This window comes from Mastacembelus armatus, chromosome 21 (assembly GCF_900324485.2).
Source record: "Mastacembelus armatus chromosome 21, fMasArm1.2, whole genome shotgun sequence".
Taxonomy (NCBI): domain Eukaryota; kingdom Metazoa; phylum Chordata; class Actinopteri; order Synbranchiformes; family Mastacembelidae; genus Mastacembelus; species Mastacembelus armatus.
Genome location: NC_046653.1, coordinates 24,101,361 through 24,121,128, shown reverse-complemented (window position 1 = coordinate 24,121,128; position 19,768 = coordinate 24,101,361). Strand labels below are relative to the sequence as shown.

General features: G+C 46.0%; 2 protein-coding genes and 1 long non-coding RNA gene across 7 annotated transcripts in view; 2 read left to right on the top strand and 1 right to left on the bottom strand.

The window, feature by feature from the left end:
- The window catches only part of LOC113123091 (uncharacterized), a 31,005-nt gene extending 16,926 nt beyond the window's left edge, over nucleotides 1–14,079 (top strand). Inside the window, exons 1-5 of one of the 2 annotated variants that reach the window (XR_003294935.1) lie at nucleotides 1,447–1,560; nucleotides 1,730–1,997; nucleotides 2,143–2,630; nucleotides 10,582–10,813; nucleotides 13,598–14,079. This is a non-coding gene — a long non-coding RNA (uncharacterized LOC113123091). Of the gene's footprint in view, nucleotides 1–1,446; nucleotides 1,561–1,729; nucleotides 1,998–2,142; nucleotides 2,631–10,581; nucleotides 10,814–13,597 lie in introns of those variants that run through there. The other variant, XR_003294934.1, reaches the window with a different exon arrangement.
- The window catches only part of vwa8 (von Willebrand factor A domain containing 8), a 53,954-nt gene extending 37,817 nt beyond the window's left edge, over nucleotides 1–16,137 (bottom strand). The window contains exons 1-14 of the mRNA XM_026294874.2: nucleotides 15,892–16,137; nucleotides 14,368–14,445; nucleotides 14,133–14,263; nucleotides 13,547–13,657; nucleotides 6,811–6,978; nucleotides 6,246–6,410; nucleotides 5,988–6,037; nucleotides 5,785–5,893; nucleotides 5,583–5,687; nucleotides 5,375–5,497; nucleotides 4,635–4,769; nucleotides 4,469–4,546; nucleotides 1,381–1,541; nucleotides 1,153–1,266 (exon numbers count right to left, since the gene is read on the bottom strand). Coding sequence (XP_026150659.1) covers nucleotides 1,153–1,266; nucleotides 1,381–1,541; nucleotides 4,469–4,546; nucleotides 4,635–4,769; nucleotides 5,375–5,497; nucleotides 5,583–5,687; nucleotides 5,785–5,893; nucleotides 5,988–6,037; nucleotides 6,246–6,410; nucleotides 6,811–6,978; nucleotides 13,547–13,657; nucleotides 14,133–14,263; nucleotides 14,368–14,445; nucleotides 15,892–16,021 — 1,658 coding nt within the window. The 5' untranslated portion in view covers nucleotides 16,022–16,137. The remainder of the gene's footprint in view (nucleotides 1–1,152; nucleotides 1,267–1,380; nucleotides 1,542–4,468; nucleotides 4,547–4,634; nucleotides 4,770–5,374; nucleotides 5,498–5,582; nucleotides 5,688–5,784; nucleotides 5,894–5,987; nucleotides 6,038–6,245; nucleotides 6,411–6,810; nucleotides 6,979–13,546; nucleotides 13,658–14,132; nucleotides 14,264–14,367; nucleotides 14,446–15,891) is intronic.
- A 1,562-nt stretch (nucleotides 16,138–17,699) lies between these two features.
- The window catches only part of dgkh (diacylglycerol kinase, eta), a 43,623-nt gene continuing 41,554 nt past the window's right edge, over nucleotides 17,700–19,768 (top strand). The window contains exons 1-2 of one of the 4 annotated variants that reach the window (XM_026295207.1): nucleotides 17,700–17,866; nucleotides 18,828–18,992. In XM_026295207.1, coding sequence (XP_026150992.1) covers nucleotides 17,819–17,866; nucleotides 18,828–18,992 — 213 coding nt within the window. In that variant the 5' untranslated portion in view covers nucleotides 17,700–17,818. Of the gene's footprint in view, nucleotides 17,867–18,377; nucleotides 18,993–19,768 lie in introns of those variants that run through there. The other 3 variants (XM_026295205.1, XM_026295204.1, XM_026295206.1) reach the window with 3 other exon arrangements.

Genomic DNA, 19,768 nt, shown 5'->3' with positions numbered 1-19,768 from the left:
CTATGGCTACTCTCCATTGAAGTGGGCGTCCAGCTTAGACGACTCCAAAGGCTCCATGTAGAAACGAGACGCTCAGCATCAGAGATAAAGGCTTAAAGGAATCATGGGAGCTGGTTAACGTCTCTGTTCCTATCACACGCTCACAGTGCGATGAGTCCGTGACCAGACACCACAGTGGAGGCTGCTGATCTCCAAAAAACACATCACTGCGCCTGGAGTCTGGCACAGTGTTTGTCAGCGGACTGATGAAACATCCAGCTCTACATGTGGTGGGAAAAGGCTCAAGATACCAACATGGAAACACAACCTGCTGGTTCGTCTGGTGCTGAGGGAACTTTAAAATGATCAACTGGATATGAAGCCTGTAGTGTAACGTACAGTAAAACCCTGGTCCACACACACACACACACACTGTTAGTCTGAGCCACAGGAGGGGAGGATGAGGAAGTGGGTTTATTTCAGCCCAGACAGCCCACCACAAACATCCTTCCTGTTAGCTTAGGTGGTTTTTAAGACATACGCGCGCGCACACACACACACACACACACACAGTGAGACACATGCACTTCATGGGTCAAACAAAAGGAACAGTGAAGGTCAGGACTGTGCTGTGGTTTGGAGTCTGAGTCTTCACACTCATGAGCCTGGAACTAAAGCTGGGTCATACTGTATTTTCGACACTGAGCGTTCTTCTAACTCGGGGCTGTTTTCAGTCTGAACACCTGGTGTGAACCGAGACGGGCAGTAAGATTCAGCACAAACATATGAAGCTTTGCTGAAAGTCTCCTCTCTCACGTTCTGCCTGTTCCTCACTGGGTGAACATGTTTTTATCGTCTCTGTCGGTTCTGCTCGTCCTCACGGTCAATTCTCCCTCCACCGTCGGTCCTGACGTCACCATGTCTGACCAGTCATTTTCTGTCTGCTCCTTGAAACAGTCGGTCACTGGCTGCTGTTCTTTAAATATCATCAATGTCTTTCAGACCTACTCCTCCCTATCACCTCCATGATGTCCAGGGACACGCTCCAAGGTTCCCATCAACCACCAGTATTCTCCACTCCGTCTGACTTCATGTGGGTCTGGGCCTTCACCAGAGTCTCTCTCTACATATAACCTCTGCAGTCCTGTGTGTGCTGACCTATGTGGACTGTACCTCTCTTGCAGCTGCTGGTCACTGAGCTGCAGCTCTTCCTTTAGGGTCTGGTATCTGTCCCACCTCAGCAGCTTGGTCCCATCGTACAGATCCAGCTCCCTGTCATGGAGCAGCCTGACACATGGAACACAGGGAGGACTAAGTGTCATTTACAGCCACATCTTTGTTTCTGAAACACAACACAGCACAGAGCATAACGTAGAAAATGGTGGATACAAACGAAAGTACCTCGACAACACAGCCAGGGTTCCCAGGTTGACCCTGTGTATGCCGTCGAGCAGCAGCAGTTTGCCCTCGATGGCAGCAGTGACCAGAGGAGACGGCCTCCACGCCGTGTCTCCGTTAGGGAGGGTGTACCTCTGCTGGAGAAGGTCCCTGGCTGTCATGTCCTAGAGGTGAGAAGAGCAGGTTAGTGACTCTGTGTTTACTGTCACACAGTGAAACTGGATTTCCAGTTGTTCTCCTTTAACTTCATCCTCACACGATCCGGCCCTGCTGCTCCATTTGGTATCTGAGCTTTATAAATAACTCTTAATTGGCTGTTTGTGGGTGAAGGCTGTCATATTCACTGTCACAGCAGCGTGGCGTGGCAGAGAAGCAGTGATTACTGAACCGCTCCACAACAAGAAGACATCTTGCATCCAGTGATGAAACTGTGTCTTCCATTTATCAACGTGGAATCACTTAAGAGGAAAATGGTCTCGTTATACCAACGGCAGGCGTGACCCTCAGCTCTGTGTCTCTGGTGCCATCAGGACTGTTTCAGACCTGCACAGTTACACTCACCACCTCACAGAGTAAGAAATTAGAAAGCGCTCAAGACACGACATGATGCTGCTGGTAAGGTAAGTAGGTTCCACATCCTGGATTTTCTACAAAATGATAATAAAGAGTTAACCCTGAGATCATCATGGCTGCACCTCTAAAGGATTAAGACTGTTATCACATGTTCTGACATGTTTTAAGGATATTTTCTGAATTGTTTTGCAGGTTTTGTGTCTCCACCACGTCCCCCCTGCAGCATATTGTTACATACATTTATATTTCCTGGTTGCTTCCGTTTACCTCCCTGGTGTGGAGGAGAGTTAGTAAGTAAATATTTATTGCAATAATATATCTACAGGTTTTGCATCAAAACATTTCACATAATATTTCAGTATGTAGTGTTACTGAACTAGTGCAGTGGCCATTCTACTGCGTAATGACTACTTTTATATCCTATAGGTAAGGCCAATATACTTCAAATACGTTTTGTAGATAATATTTGTTAGTATTTCTAAAGTGTAGTATAGCTAGTTGTACTTAAGCAGAAAGAGAACCACAGGTTTACCACAGTAAATGGTGTGGAAGGTGTGTTTATGTGTCCCCTCAGGAGGCGACTAATCAAACCAATCAGCTGTAACGAGAGCAGCAGTATACCTGGGCGCTCATTCACACTTTCCTCGCTCTGTGCAAAGCTGCTTCCAATAACACACAAGGTAAATTCAATCAGTGGACCTGTGTGTGACTGTCAGCCTCCTTAAGTATCTGTTTAATACTGTATATGTTGTATTTTTGTTTTAATATTTTACACCTTCTAGTCCATTTGTACACGCAGAAGAGGGTTTTTTTCCCTCATACATCAAGGGCTTTTTTCAAATTGTTGTGACGAATGCACCCAACACATCATATATTTATAGTCCACTTTTACATTTCACTTTGTTGTCCAAAAATGGGATTTTCAGAGCTGACAAAATGAATTGCCTGGCAAAGGATTCTGCAATTCCCGCAGTGCAAGTCACCCCTGACCTCGGCCGGCCAAAAATAGCTGCAGCGTGTGATGCATTAATATATAAGAGCTCAGCACAGCCACTTCCTGCACGATCATCACCAGGCATTCCTCACACACACACACACACACACACACACGCACGCACACACACACACACACACAGGAGGAGGTTTTACAAAGGTTTACATTCATACACACATATGTTGTAGCTCTCTATCTGCTCTCTATCTCCCTGTGCATGTCAGTGTCCTGAGGCCCCAGTAACAGAATCCAGATGTGAGTCTCTATATGTGTGAGCTGTGGGGATGATGAATCTAATGACTTACTAACTAATTATGTTCTACGTGTCAAAAACAAATTTATTCATTAGGGTGGAACTGTTTTTACAGACTCGGGGTAATTAACCAAGTGATCAGCTGCTGTGGGGTGAAGAGTTGTCTGAACATCTTTATGATTAAAAAGCAACAAGTGGAGAAAATGCTGGTGAGAGTGAAGAAGATTTTCTCCTGGTTTCTGCTGTCGAAGGTCTCCTTTCCTAAAAATAGCCCTCCCCCACTGAGTGCAGCGTCTTTGCTGTTGCTCCCTCCCTGACTATTGGTTGAAACCTTCTCTGTGACTGAGTCTCTGCCAGCGACGAACACATTGATCACAGAGTGACAACACTCGTTTAACAAAACACATGCAGAAAATGGTGTGTGAAAATAAATACTGAGGAAAAAAATCCTAAAATCATGATGTGTCTAAGAAATTAAGACTAAAATAAATAAAAGTTATCAAAGCAGAAGGACAGAAAGGTACAAGAAACCTGTCGACTTTACTGTCCATAATAGGTCCATTTCCACTAAGAGCCCTTTTTTATAGCCTGTAGACTGTGATCGACCAATCACAGCTTTTAAAACCATCTGGGACTTCTTGCTGGAGTTTTTAAGCTACATTGGGAGCTCTCTGAGTGAATTTTAGTCAATACAGGCCCCGGGTCCTTGTTGCCCTGTGATTTCCCACAGATCTGTCCTGTGCTCTCTCATACCTGTCGTCACTTCCCTCATCAACTCCCTCAGATGGATGTCTGTCCCTGTTCTTTATTGGCCTCACTAATCTACCCCCCCTGTGTCCCTATTCATCCTCCAGTTTGGCCCTTTCCTGCCCCTGGACTCGGTTATTGCCTGGACCTCCTGGATTTATTGTTTTTGGCTCAGACAGTTTGCATGTCTCAGACCCCGATTGAACTCTTGCTCTGCCTCTGGTTCCCCCTGCTCAGTCTTGTCTACCTGGCCTGAAAAGTATGCCTGAGTGTTTTCCCTGTCAGTAATAAATTGTTGAAGCGTTCCCTGCCTGCCTACTAGTCCGCACATGGGGCCTCCCTCTACATTTGCCAAGTGACACAGATGGTCAGGGATGATTCTCGTTAATTATTTCACAGTTGTCACATGAAAAAGGAATGCTCTGTCTGGCACTTAACACACTAATGCATCACATCACATGTTCTGTGCGTAACAAATGCAGAAAGCTCCAGACCATCTAAATCAAAGACCAGTTCTTATTTACCTGGTAGAGCATGACCGGCTCTATGCTGTAACCCAGCATCTCTGCAAACTCTCTGGCGATCACCGACTTTCCACAACCCTAGAAAATACAGGATCATTTTTAATAGACCTGCAGTTTGCATTTGCCACATGTGCACACAGTTTACTGCACATTATGTGTTCGTTACCTTGGCTCCTATCAGACAGATGTCCTTCACCATGTGTGACTGCATCATCTCAGCCGTCAGCTGGGAGTGGCTTGGGCTGCAGATGAAGTTGGGGTTAGTGTTGGGTGGACGTGGCTCCTTGTTTCCTGCTGGGACCTGAAGTTTAATAGAGACAAAGATATGTTTGAGAAAAAGCAACCACCGGCTTCATCCTTCTGTAAAAGCTGTGGAAAATATCCATTTTAAATAAACAACAGTGATTCACAGACTTATCAGCTTAACACAAAGAAAACACAACTTCATGAGAGCGACTGGGTTTGTTTGGCTGGATGATCAATAGCACTGTTGTTAAAAGGCTGGAACATCTGATCCAAACCCCACAGTGACTCACTCACAAACACTTATTCATCCAAGACGAATAATAACTGAGGCTGTGTGTGTGTGTGTGTGTGTGTGTGTGTGTGTGTGTGTGTGTGTGTGTGGCCTGCCATGGGACAGTGAAATGTAGACACAGTTTTGTCAGAAACATGTTTTTAGCTCATAAGTTGACGAGGACCTGGAGGTGAGTGTCTCGTCTGACATCAGGTGTGTAAACAAAATACAGGAATCGTTTGTTTCTTCACGTCTGTCATCGTTTTCTGTTTTTATGTTTCACAAAACCAAAAGCAGCATTTCAGATATGTCTGAGCGAGTCGCTGTTTAGTTTCTGTTCTGTTCATTATGGTTTCACTCCGTATGGAGCCAGTTCAATGGACTTGTACCTGAAAGGTGACGTCCTTGTCCACAACACGTAATGTGACGTCTGCACGGCCCTCTGCAGACTTAGACACGTGCAACACAGCGCTGGGTGCTGGATGGCGGCGACCGTCCAAAAGTTCAAATCTCTGTGAAAAAATGGAAGCATCTCTAATGAACATGCACATTAGATTAAAGCACAGACGTTATGACGGGTGTTCAGGTGTCGCTTACACTGAGCACTCCCTCCACAGCGGCGTGCCCATCCTTTCCCATGATACTGTTGTAGGGGTACAGTCTCTGGATTAGCTGCTGCGAGGACAGCATGGGGAACGTATTCTGCGACAGCACACAAGTGGGACAAGCATTAGACCAACAGAGGTCTTTGATTTTTCTTTTTAAACTCTCTAAGGGACAGCGATGCCTGGACTCTCACCAACACGTGGAGGGCAGCAAGCAGGTTGTCCACAGGGAAGTCCGGAAGGCCCAGGTTGGATGATTCCTGGGAGCACAGCGTCGTGGCCAGTGACAGCAGCTGGGACACCCTGATGTACAGGAAACATGAAGAACTACAGTACTACACCAACTACACAAAATACTCACACAGAAGTCTGGGTTTGAGCTAGTGTCTTAATTTACCTTTCTGCAGCAACGTTCGGCCCTGCTGTGTACAACAGCTCCAGCTGGTCCTGGAGAGAGAACACGTCAACATGAGAACTGAGATGAATGTGTTAGTCTGTGCCCTTCGATTCCTAATTTAGAGGCACAGACACAAGATGATGGGCACAGCTCAAAGGTTTATTGAAAACTCTGTGCAGAAACACAGAGCAGCCTGAACTGTCTTCATAAGATGCGGCTCCAGTGTTTGGTGTTATATAATGTGCCAACTGAACTGACCTTGAATGGCAGGTAATAGATGTCTCTGGCCTGGAAGCGAGAGCGGAGAGGAGGATCCAACGGGTTGCCCTTGTACTTGGGAACAGGAAGACCAAGAGCAATGACCCGAAAGTCCTCGCTGACACGCACAATCTTCCAGCTGTCCAGCTCCTCTTTGGTGTGCTCCTGCAAATGCGTCAACAGACAACCCTTTTCTACTGTCTACAGATAATTCCTGGAATTTCAATTTTTTAAGCATAAGGCTGCAGGTTCACAGCTACGTTGCAACAAGTGCAGACTGAATGTCACACTGTATTTATGGCGAGAGCATTTTCTTCCAGCTCAACACAAGAAGCACCGTAGGAGTAGTGTGAACATTCACTGCTAAAGCGTGAAGATTGGAATATCTACGGCAGCATAAACAACCATGATCATGAAAAAGATTTTTCTTACATGCAAAAGGTGGATAATTGGAGAACAGATACAGAGGAGCTGCTGCTTTCTTCATTAAGGTTCTCGCTCTGTTTCATTTGGAGCTGACTGCAGACCCTTAAGGTGTTTGACTTATTGAGGTGAGTGTGCTGACCTGCAGCAGCTTGTCGTAACGCTCAGCTGACATGAGGAAGCGTCCGTCCTCCAGCTGCATCTCTCGGTTCTCCAGCAGGTTGTTGAGCACGGGCAGAACGTTTCTCTCAGCCTTCTCCAGGCCCTCCAGGACCAGGACTCGGCCCTGTGTTGCTGCCCTTACAGCACACTAGAGGCAAAGAGACTAATCAGTGAATTCAATCAAGACTCGAGCACTGTCTGCTAACAGGACACGACTAATTCCACCTGCTGCTCTGATGCTGTGTAAACGTTAACGTGGCTAAAAACGTTCTCACACAGACAGATCTTACTGCCCATGTTCTAATGACAGCGTGAGTTTGCCATAAAGCCATTCCTGACGATGTCCTCGGCCTACTGTCTAAAAAACATCCTCCAAACTACTTCTGGCTTCAAAATGGTCTCAGCTGTTTTTGGAGCGTTTATTTTCTGCCACCAAATGTGGGCTCAAACTTAGTTCTACATGTGTGTGTGTGTGTGTGTGCATGCACATGTGTGTGTGTACACACATTTCTGCAGAAATCAAAAAGCACATCTGACGTCAAGAGGCAGGAAACTTTAGCTGTCTGGGTGAACCGCGGAGCGAGTGGCCATGTAATTAGGTTAAGATGTAAATACGTGGCAGGTTGTGCGGGAAGCAGAGCCGTAAAGCTGTAGTGAGGACCAGATGCTCTATATTTAACTCCTGATCCATTTTCAGCACCAACGCTGTAATCAGATAATTGTTAGAAATGTAAGTGACGCAGGATGGCGAGAGAGACGGGGAAGCACAGTCGGCCTTGTGTTCGACCTGACACGAACCAGTGCAAAGAGATTCCAGCAGACAAACACTTAGAAAAGGATGTTAAAGGAAGCTGAACCAATAGTATGGAAAGGACCAGGAGTTTGTATCGTCACCAGCCAAAATACACCTGCAGCTAATGAACAAAGCAACAACTTTTGAGGGACTTTTTTAGGGCATTGTGGGATCATTTGTATGCAAACTGTTTGTCGGTTGGTGCAGTGGTGTTGCACCGTTACCTCATTAAGAAGGTTTGAACCCCGGTGGACCCGAGGTCTTTCTATGTGGAGTCTGCATGGGTTTTCTCCTGGCACAGTCTAAATTGCCCGTCGGTGTGAATGTTTTATCCTTAATACAACGTGCTCTAAATATTATTCTCAGCCAGGAACAAACAAACGTATCAGCTGCACCACGTGAACATGAAATCACTACATCATGCTGAGCATCCTGCATGTAATCCCTCCTGAGGCCAGGAGGAACAGACGTTATTAAACAGTTACAGCCTAAATGCCTTTTATCGACATTTTTGCTTTTTAGTTTTTGCTCAGGTGCCATGAATTTGTGCATGAGAGCTTTTGCCCTTAAATAGGTTGAGACCAACGTCCTGCTGAGAAAGTGCTTGCAGTGAATTTATTTGAAAACAGGACTTTTTTATTCCTGCGTTCTCTTTGAGATGCTCTCTGATTTGCAGTGACTTCGAGTTAAGAACCTGCTAAGTGAAGAGAGGTGACTGGAGACGTCTAAAATAAAACAAAGCGACAATGTGATTATATCCATGTGACTCCATCCTTTTGGCGGGCTGGGTGGGTCAGGGTGATGTGAGGACATAAAGGGGGGGGAAATGAAGAGCGAGAACTAAAGTCTGAATATGGGGCTTCAAATCAGCACAGGGCCCGGAGGAATACTTGGATGTTCTAGTTAGAACACACCTCCTACGACACCAACTATTTGCAAAGAGAAAAGCTTGCTTATTTTTGCACCCACACATATTCAAGCCTTCTCACAAAAAAAAAAGTGTCAGATGCCTTTAACATGTAAAAATGTACAAACCAAATACATCTCCTGCAAGTTATAACCGATACACTGACTCAGAAACCAGCACACGGACACGCACCCTGCCCACAGAACTACCCGAGATGTGAGGAAGACCAGAAATAAGTCATCTCTTCTCACCTATTTGTGCCATCGAGGCTGCGCTATCTAATCATAAGCTGTTTCCATGGAAACAATGGACTCCTGCTTTCATTTTGATGAGAAAGTGGGAGGCGAACGAGCCTCGGGGAGTCTGAAGGGTTGGCTCCGTCTCCTTGTTGCAGGAAACAGAAAGAGTATTTTTGGGTACTGGGTCATCAGAAAGGACGAGCAGGGAGAACGTCAAAGACAAGAGGATTTGTTAGAAATGTTTATTTCAGAGTGCAGGACTGAGGCTAATGTGGATGTCCGTGTTCCTCCACTTCTATTTTCCTAATGTGCTCACACTCAAGGTGATGCATCTTCACTGCTCTACCTCACTTTGGGTGCAGCTGTGAAAGGGGCTGGATCTGTGCTAAAAAAAAACAAAAAAACAACAAAAAACCCAAAAATCAATTGTTCCGTACTGGCCAATCAAATCTGATCACCAGTGCTGGACGATTCCCTCAAGAGGAAACAAGTTTCTCATCTCCGTGCTGCATGTGACAAATGAGGGATGTGTGTTATTACTGCTCCCTAGTTCAGCACATAGTGAATTATTGGATTGGTTTAGTTCAGAGTCCAAGACGCTGCACTGCTCTTTACAAAGGTGTGATCACAGGAAAACACAGCTGCAGCTCAGGATATTAAGAACTGATCCTGGACTTCAGACCCAGACCCCCCCCCAACTCTATCCTCATTCCCTCTCATGAGTCATGATTTCATATATATATATATATATATATATATATATATATGTATATCTGATTTATATACATATAAATCTGCTTCTGAGCAAAGAGGCTCAGAGCTTTGCATTCTGGGAATTCTACCAATATCAATTACCGTAAACTTCAGAAATAAGGGAAGCATTTTTTTTTTAACACTGTTGCTTCTAGATGTTCTATCACGTCCTGCATTTTTGTTTAGCTCGTGCACTGAAGTTTTAAATACAGTTGGTCTTGAACATTTCATGTGGGAAACATACTAATTATTGGCATGTAGTATGTAATTACATGTGCACATGGAACACACTTGGCAGTAAAATAAAAAATGTCTCTCACATTGTAAAACGCTGCTACTGTATTTTCTTTCAAGCACCATGCTGCTAAATATGCAAGATGTAATCAAGGTGCACATGTATCTAATTATACAGCACCTGGAAAATATCACCCCCCAGACACAAACACATATACTGTATATGATCTAGTGTTTCAGGTTACAGAGGTCATTAATCGATTACTCTGTAACATCATTCTTGGTAACCATAATTCTTGGTTTTGGGCATGTAATTTTTATCCTCACTGGACCCTGTAAAGGAAATGTCACCATGACAAAACCATCGAATCAGAAAACTCCGATACAGCCGAAGCAAAGTGCTGCATCAGCTGCAGGGCGAGGGCTGCGACGCTTTCTGTTTAATTAGAAAACAACTGAAGATCTATGCATGTCCACGTTTCTAACTGCTCAGCCACAGCACCACAAGGGCCGACACTCTACAGTTACTGAACCTGTTTACACTCAAGTCTCTTTAAACTAATTAGCTGCAAGTCTTCCTGTTCCAGAAGAGCGAAGTCTGAAGATCAATGTGCTGAGACTAAAACATGACAAATTTCACCGTTTCCATGGAGTTGATGTTCAAACTCTTATGCAACTGATTTCTTTTTTTTAACCAGAGATGAAGCCATGTGCTAATTAGCTTCTGGGTCATGACATCAGTGAGTAAATGCGAATTACTGCAGTGTATCACCGCTTGGATTTGGGTTGTTTGTCATACGTTTCTCTGTACTCTGTTCTCCTTAGAGAAACCGAACACACGAGCTGGATAATGAGGAACCGCTGGTCTCCATGGTTACGTGACTTACACAGTCAACAGAGCGTGGGGGTGCACGTTTGCATCGAGGCTGATCGATCAATAAGTGGCATGGCAGCGAGCGGAGTGGAGCAGACACGTTACTGTGACCAAGCAGCTTGTGTTCATGTACTTCAACAAGGAAAATCACATATTGTTACTAGTCCTCCTAAAGCCAAAGAGGTGAGCTCTACAATCTTGATCAATTTGTTCACCTGACGACTTCTAAGATTTAAGTGTGATGACATTTCACATGGATTCTGTTGAAGGTAAACTGAAGAACTTGTTCTGTGCAGGAATTCAGTCTATATGGCGTCAAGACAAAGCTTCATAATAACAGATGCAGGTCAGGATTAGGGTCTGAACCCAGGTGGACCCGGGGCCTTTCTGTGTGGAGTCTGCATGTTGTCCCTGTGTCTGTGTGGGTTTTCTCCTCCCACAGTCCAAACACATGCAGGTCAGGATTAGGGTCTGAACCCAGGTGGACCCGGGGCCTTTCTGTGTGGAGTCTGCATGTTGTCCCTGTGTCTGTGTGGGTTTTCTCCTCCCACAGTCCAAACACATGCAGGTCAGGATTAGGGTCTGAACCCAGGTGGACCCGGGGCCTTTCTGTGTGGAGTCTGCATGTTGTCCCTGTGTCTGTGTGGGTTTTCTCCTCCCACAGTCCAAACACATGCAGGTCAGGATTAGGGTCTGAACCCAGGTGGACCCGGGGCCTTTCTGTGTGGAGTCTGCATGTTGTCCCTGTGTCTGTGTGGGTTTTCTCCTCCCACAGTCCAAACACATGCAGGTCAGGATTAGGGTCTGAACCCAGGTGGACCCGGGGCCTTTCTGTGTGGAGTCTGCATGTTGTCCCTGTGTCTGTGTGGGTTTTCTCCTCCCTCAGTCCAAACACATGCAGGTCAGGATTAGGGTCTGAACCCAGGTGGACCCGGGGCCTTTCTGTGTGGAGTCTGCATGTTGTCCCTGTGTCTGTGTGGGTTTTCTCCTCCCACAGTCCAAACACATGCAGGTCAGGATTAGGGTCTGAACCCAGGTGGACCCGGGGCCTTTCTGTGTGGAGTCTGCATGTTGTCCCTGTGTCTGTGTGGGTTTTCTCCTCCCACAGTCCAAACACATGCAGGTCAGGATTAGGGTCTGAACCCAGGTGGACCCGGGGCCTTTCTGTGTGGAGTCTGCATGTTGTCCCTGTGTCTGTGTGGGTTTTCTCCTCCCACAGTCCAAACACATGCAGGTCAGGATTAGGGTCTGAACCCAGGTGGACCCGGGGCCTTTCTGTGTGGAGTCTGCATGTTGTCCCTGTGTCTGTGTGGGTTTTCTCCTCCCACAGTCCAAACACATGCAGGTCAGGATTAGGGTCTGAACCCAGGTGGACCCGGGGCCTTTCTGTGTGGAGTCTGCATGTTGTCCCTGTGTCTGTGTGGGTTTTCTCCTCCCACAGTCCAAACACATGCAGGTCAGGATTAGGGTCTGAACCCAGGTGGACCCGGGGCCTTTCTGTGTGGAGTCTGCATGTTGTCCCTGTGTCTGTGTGGGTTTTCTCCTCCCACAGTCCAAACACATGCAGGTCAGGATTAGGGTCTGAACCCAGGTGGACCCGGGGCCTTTCTGTGTGGAGTCTGCATGTTGTCCCTGTGTCTGTGTGGGTTTTCTCCTCCCTCAGTCCAAACACATGCAGGTCAGGATTAGGGTCTGAACCCAGGTGGACCCGGGGCCTTTCTGTGTGGAGTCTGCATGTTGTCCCTGTGTCTGTGTGGGTTTTCTCCTCCCACAGTCCAAACACATGCAGGTCAGGATTAGGGTCTGTACCCAGGTGGACCCGGGGCCTTTCTGTGTGGAGTCTGCATGTTGTCCCTGTGTCTGTGTGGGTTTTCTCCTCCCACAGTCCAAACACATGCAGGTCAGGATTAGGGTCTGAACCCAGGTGGACCCGGGGCCTTTCTGTGTGGAGTCTGCATGTTGTCCCTGTGTCTGTGTGGGTTTTCTCCTCCCACAGTCCAAACACATGCAGGTCAGGATTAGGGTCTGAACCCAGGTGGACCCGGGGCCTTTCTGTGTGGAGTCTGCATGTTGTCCCTGTGTCTGTGTGGGTTTTCTCCTCCCACAGTCCAAACACATGCAGGTCAGGATTAGGGTCTGAACCCAGGTGGACCCGGGGCCTTTCTGTGTGGAGTCTGCATGTTGTCCCTGTGTCTGTGTGGGTTTTCTCCTCCCACAGTCCAAACACATGCAGGTCAGGATTAGGGTCTGAACCCAGGTGGACCGGGGGCCTTTCAGCGTGGAGTCTGCGTGTTGTCCCTGTGTCAGTGTGGGTTTTCTCCTCCCACAGTCCAAACACATGCAGGTCAGGATTAGGGTCTGAACCCAGGTGGACCCGGGGCCTTTCTGTGTGGAGTCTGCATGTTGTCCCTGTGTCTGTGTGGGTTTTCTCCTCCCACAGTCCAAACACATGCAGGTCAGGATTAGGGTCTGAACCCAGGTGGACCTGGGGCCTTTCTGTGTGGAGTCTGCATGTTGTCCCTGTGTCTGTGTGGGTTTTCTCCTCCCACAGTCCAAACACATGCAGGTCAGGATTAGGGTCTGAACCCAGGTGGACCAGGGGCCTTTCTGTGTGGAGTCTGCATGTTGTCCCTGTGTCTGTGTGGGTTTTCTCCTCCCACAGTCCAAACACATGCAGGTCTGGTTGGTTGGTGGCTCTAAATTGCTCGTAGGTGTGAATGTGAGTGTGTAGTTGTGTTCAGATTTGGGTTTGTTGTGTTTTAGCATGGTCCCTAAAGAAGTAGCACAGATTCATTCATCCATCACACAGACACACGTTCACACTCGCACTGATAGAAGATGTAGTAAAGTCACATTTAATTTTTATCATGTCAAACTTTACTGAGTCCTGTGGCACCCAGCTAAGTGTGGACTCACCTGGTCGATGTAGAAGGCTGTCCCTGAGCGGATCTCTCTCCTCTGTTTCAGGTCGGTCTCTGTGGTGTCCCTGGACAGAGCTACGTACTCCACCTCCCGTTTGGTCAACTCCTGCTCACCAGTGAAAAGCTTGAGGTCACAGCAGCACTTCCACAACCAGCACAGACGCTGTAAGCTTATTTACTACAATCCAGAATGAGACAACTGTGCAAACTGACTGTATGAACCAAAACACCAGCTCCAGGTGTCCAGTCATGAGGAAAGTGAATTCATATGTTGACTCGAGTGAATATTATTATGGATTTTATTACTTTCTATCCAATTACAACTAAGATCATGTCTCAGCAAAAAAACAACATGAATGAAAATGACTAATAGGTGATAAAACCTGAGAGAATAAGGGTCTGAACAAAAACTTTAAAAACTACATTTGTAGGAGAAACTACATGTTTAAAAGATCTTAAGGAAACGTCCCCGATGGCTGGAATAAAACACATGCTGTGCAATAAATAAATGCAGTTTTAGCAATTTCACTCATGAACTTTATGTCTTAGATGTGGTTTGGTGTGGGTGTGTGTATACTCACAAGGTACTGCATAGCTATAGACCGCCTCAGGGGCCCTGGGGGACCAATGAGAAACACATCTTGGCCCAAAAGGTCTTTCTGCATAATCCACCGTAGGTGCTGAGCCACTGTCTGGGGCACAGTGCCTGAAACTAGCAAACCCACATAGAAATTCACTGAGTGACATTAGTTTGACCTGTTGTCTTGTTTGAAGCAGACACATATTTGCACAGGGTCATCGTAGATAATTACATACTGTGTTTCACAGGAACAAGTTCTGGATTCTGGGGTGTTTTGAGTTTGTAAGTGATCTCTCCGATCGTCACTGTGTCACCTGCAGAAAGATGAGGAACCAAAACACAATCAGGTCTTTCCAGCTGAAGGGTCCGTTTCCTTTTATTGGCTGTTACCTTTGACACAGTACTAATCATTAATATATATCCTGCTGATAACAGGTTCCAGTTTGTGCAAACACTGATTTAGATTTGAGGCTCTGACAGTCACTGAGCTAATAATCTGTTTGCCAACATCTCCTGCTCCTCTAAAAAAAAAAAAAACAAAACCCTAAGACGTTTTCTAAACCAGCTGCTATGACGAATATTCAGTTCTCCCGCTGTCATGGGTTTCTGGGACTAGAATAGAGCCGAGACATCGTTAATGTCATTAGTAACACTGAACCTTTTCCTGCTGTGACAAGTCCAAGTGTTGAAGGGAACAAAGGCTCAGTTTGTTTTCTGAGTCACATCGAGTTTTTAACCGAGCAAAGCTGGCAACCGACGTAACACACACTTTCCTATACAACACACACTCTAAGTTACACTGTTGTATATAAAGATCTATAATAACTATATTAAAATAATAATAATAATAATAATAGAGTGCTCATTGAGAAAGATGTAAAACGTTGTCTTTGTTGTGCAGCACACGACGTGTTTTATTTTCCAGCCTAGTAAAAGATTTGGTCTAAATGACTTTTGAACGTTTTGGCAGCGTCTGTCTCTCAGAAGAAAAAAGTTAAAGTACCACTTTCTGATATAAGACGTAATTATTGGCTTTATTAATGTTAGTAAGTCATAATGAAAGTAAATCCTAATCCATTAAGAAGAACAGTGTTTGGGTTGCCAGGTTGGCTCCTCCAGCAGACCAAGTCTTTGTCTTTAGTTTATTACACAAACCTCCATTTATTTTGACACTACAGCCACAAACATATTACGATATTACACAGACTTTGACCTGCTGTGTGCAAAACTGGAAATAATACCAACGTAGAGAGAACAACACAGTAAATGTGAAATACTGACGGTAGCTGTTCCTTAAACGTTCCCATTTTGTTGCTCCAATAAAGACTCAGGGTTTCACACTTGAGGTTCCTCAGTGTCATTAAAAGTCATAAATGTCAATCAGTAATAATTGGTTCTACAATAATCGATCAGGTCTGCAGCTATAGTTTGTGAATAGATTCTTGTCCAGATGTTCTGCAGCTCCTTTCCAGATGTTATTACATTAATAAAAATCTTAAATTGTCATGTTGGAAGAAGGTTTCCCACAACCTGGCAACCCAAACGTCGCTTTTATTATTATTTTATTATTGTTTACACCTGACGTGTGTCTTAGTAAACACCTACAGCCTTTGATGAACACATCGAGACGATGGTTAGGTCCTTCAGCTTAATAAACAAACACAAGGTGTTGACCTTTCACCTTAGCAGAGAGTTATTATCCGGATATAACGTGGTTGTTTCTGTCCGAGCTTTAGTTCTGTAAAAACGGAGCCTGTTACCTGAGGAGGTGCTGAGAAGTTTGACCTCATGGCTCCTTCTCATCCAGCCGTGTCTCCCCAGGACTGTACCCACAATAACCCGCATCCTCCGGGCGGCGACCGAGCCGCCGCACAGGATCTGGGACTGCATGGTCTCAGGTCAGTCCGAAATAAAGGCCATGAGCTTTGCTGCGTCCTCACCGGCCTGATGTCAACCTGCTGACCGCGAGTCGGAAGATAATAGAGGAGGGACAACGGTGCGCGACTTATTTCTTCCGTGGTCGTTAGTTGACAAGGTTTGTTTCGTTCCGTGTTGGTACAACAACGTTAATAATGTAATGGACAGGAACAGCTGCTTTCTAACAAAAACACAAAAGCTCAGAAACGCAGTTACAGTGCAGTAATAACTAGCTATATTAATAACTAGTAATATTAATAACTTCAATCCAAAGTGCCTTGAATGCAACAGTGGAGTGAAAGTGCAGCAGAGAATCAACCAAAGAAGCAGGAAAATAGTTTTCACACAGATTCAAGTCGTCAGAGCTGAAACTGCTTCATAAACATCCCAAATGTTCTGTTTAGGCCCTGTGGAATAACACTGCAGTGAAATTAGAGTCTGTATCCTGACAATAATCCAACATGGAGTCATTACAGTGGACAGACTCCTGGAACTTAATACTTTTACTCAACTACTGTACTAAAGTACAATTTGGTGATATTTGTACTTTGAGTATTTCCACTTTGTACTACTTCATCCTTGGACTTCACATGTCAGAGTCAAACCTTGGACTTTTTCCTGCTCTACATTTATCTGATAACTTTAGTTCCTTTTCAGGATCAGATGGATCCAACAAAATACAGTCTGATCATCAAACTTTATTGATCCCTGGGGGGAAATTCCCAAGATACCCAGCAGTATATAAAGTACTTCAAATTAGAAGTATATAAGGTAGTTAACGTCAGCTACCCAGCAGTATGGAAAGTACTTCAAATTAGAAGTATATAAGGTAGTTAACGTCAGCTACCCAGCAGTATGTAAAGTACTTCAAATTAGAAGTATATAAGGTAGTTAACGTCAGCTACCCAGCGGTATATAAAGTACTTCAAATTAGAAGTATATAAGGTAGTTAACGTCAGCTACCCAGCAGTATGGAAAGTACTTCAAATTAGAAGTATATAAGGTAGTTAACGTCAGCTACCCGGCGGTATATAAAGTACTTCAAATTAGAAGTACATAAGGTAGTTAACGTCAGCTACCCAGCAGTATGGAAAGTACTTCAAATTAGAAGTATATAAGGTAGTTAACGTCAGCTACCCGGCGGTATATAAAGTACTTCAAATTAGAAGTATATAAGGTAGTTAACGTCAGCTACCCAGCGGTATATAAAGTACTTCAAATTAGAAGTATATAAGGTAGTTAACGTCAGCTACCCGGCGGTATATAAAGTACTTCAAATTAGAAGTACATAAGGTAGTTAACGTTTTGGACTTTTACTGCAGTATCGCTTGGGATGCAGTGGTGTTTGTACTGTTACTGCAGTAAAGGACCTCAGTACTTCTTCCTCTACTGCTCCATGGTACAACATGAAACTGGGGGGAACAAATCGATGATGTCATTTAAACTGCACTCTTGCGTCCACCTATACGTGTACGTGCGCGCGGTTTTTCCGTGCCAAACCGTGCCGAGCCGTGCGCGTTTTAAGCGGCTTTGGCGTGCGTCACGTGGAGCGCGGACAGGCTGGGCCCTCGGAGGAGCAGGCAGGGGGAGAGCAGCGTGGCGGCGGCGGTGCGCTCGTAGTGGGTGGGGGGGGGGCGACAAGGTAAATTAAATCCCAGCTATTCAGTGCGCACATGAGCGGCGTGAGGGCGGCGAGGCAAGTTGTGAAGTCCTCCAGCTCTCCGTGATCTCGGTTCTTTTCTCCCGGAGCGGACTGAGCGGTCCGGGACTATGGAGGATGTGTACCACTACTCCCGCAGCCCCGCCTGGGAGGAACTGGTGAGTAAAACATTTAACACCTTTTATCTCTCGGTGTAGGTTCCTGCAACAAACCGACCCATTAGGCCTCTCAGTGCGGACCCTGTGGGCGGTTTTTGGCTGGTCCAGTGTCAGTTTATGGTGTTTGTAAGTGTCGTCCTGCAAACACGGACGCACCGGCCATTGGTTGATGGTGCTCACGGTGATGTCTCTAAACTAACGAGTGTTCGGACCCCTGGGGTTTTTACAGGCTGGTTGTGTTTGGGCTCAGATGACGGACTGTGGGCAGACTGTTGTGCTGAGACACGGAGCTGCTCCCATTTCCTTATGAAGCCCGACTGCTCCCTGCGTGGAGACTCATTTTACGTCTGTCAGGTCAGACGAGACCATAAAAAAAAACAAAAAAACCCAAGACCAGGAGTCAGACCGAGACCACCTGGGAACTAAATCCATGGCACATATATCCCAGATTAACGGAATAGATGGGAGCATGTCATAAAGGGAATAATGTGGATTACTAATTAAACTATGATCCAGACTGTGTCACTGGGTGTTTGAGGGACTGCAGGTGACTTTAACACGAGAAAACAGTAAATCAGAATAGTGGAGTTATTTACTTGTGTTACTTCAGTGGCACTTCTGCCGCTAGGGTCTGCCATGGCACGGGCAGGTCCTCCGGTGCGCGGAGTGGATGAGGCGGTCTCTAGCCCCAGTGTGGACTGGCCGTGCAGGCTGGAGCCATAAGCAGAGCAGGCAGGGACTGAGGGGGAGCTGTCCGCTGCAGAGCCCATCCCCGCTGACATGCGATGAGTTTATCAGCCCACACACGCTCCAGCAAACGCAGCCGCTTTTATCGCAGACGCAGCGAGAGATGACGGCCAGGAGAGACGCGTCCCAGGCGCTCAGCAGCTCCCGGCTCCAGAAGAGGAAGGGAGCGGCGAAGACCACTAACCCTGACTGCTTTTATCTCTTCCGTCCACAGGAGCCGGAGAAAGGGCCGGTGTCCGCGGCGGGGATCCATGCACATGTGGTGGGCGCTGTCGCCGGTTCCGGTGCTGCGGATGAGTCCTCAGACAGCGAGGCAGAGCAGGAAGGTCCCCAGAAACTCATCCGGAAAGTGTCCACCTCGGGACAGATCAGGAGCAAGGTAAGACACCGCTGCTTCTTCTTTGGCTGCGTTTGGATTCTCCACGGCTGATGTCGTTTTCAGGGCGACTGTCTTGGTTAATGCGGCGACGCAGAGCGCAGTGTTTTACCTGACGTACGACCTGGGGAGACGCAGATGTAGGTCCTGATGATGTAGGTCCTGATGATGTAGGTCCTGATGATGTAGGTCCTAGCTCAGTTAGGGGCTGTGACCTCACTGACAAAGAGTTAAACATGTAGATTTCACAACAAAATGCGCTACAACCTGTTGAGCCTGGATTTGAGTCGCTACACAGCCTGGGTCCATGTTTGTAAATATTATTTTCAGCCTTTAAGCATCAGATTTGATCCTAAAAACTCCTCACATGAAAGTCAAATTAATTCCGATTTAAATAACGCATGGATGTATATTTTCCTCTGCGTTCATTCATCTGTTGGACGTCACAGATCTAATATCTGTGTGATTTAATCTGAACTCAGATCAGCTTAACTCATACATTGTGCTTCATAACGATCTGCTGCTGCAGGTCTAAGTAAGAGGCTGTTTCTTTCTCTGACACTGAAGCTTTCTTGGCCAGCTTGTCTTCTACACTGTAAATAAATGATCTCCCACACACACACCAATGGATCCACTTAATTATTGACTGCATCCCTCCACTCCACCTACATTATTCAGCATCGGGTATATATTTAGAAATGTCTGGCTATACCTCTAATATTCAAATCTCCCAACCAGTGAGTGGACCTGCACGATTCTGATCAGTATTTTCACTTGAT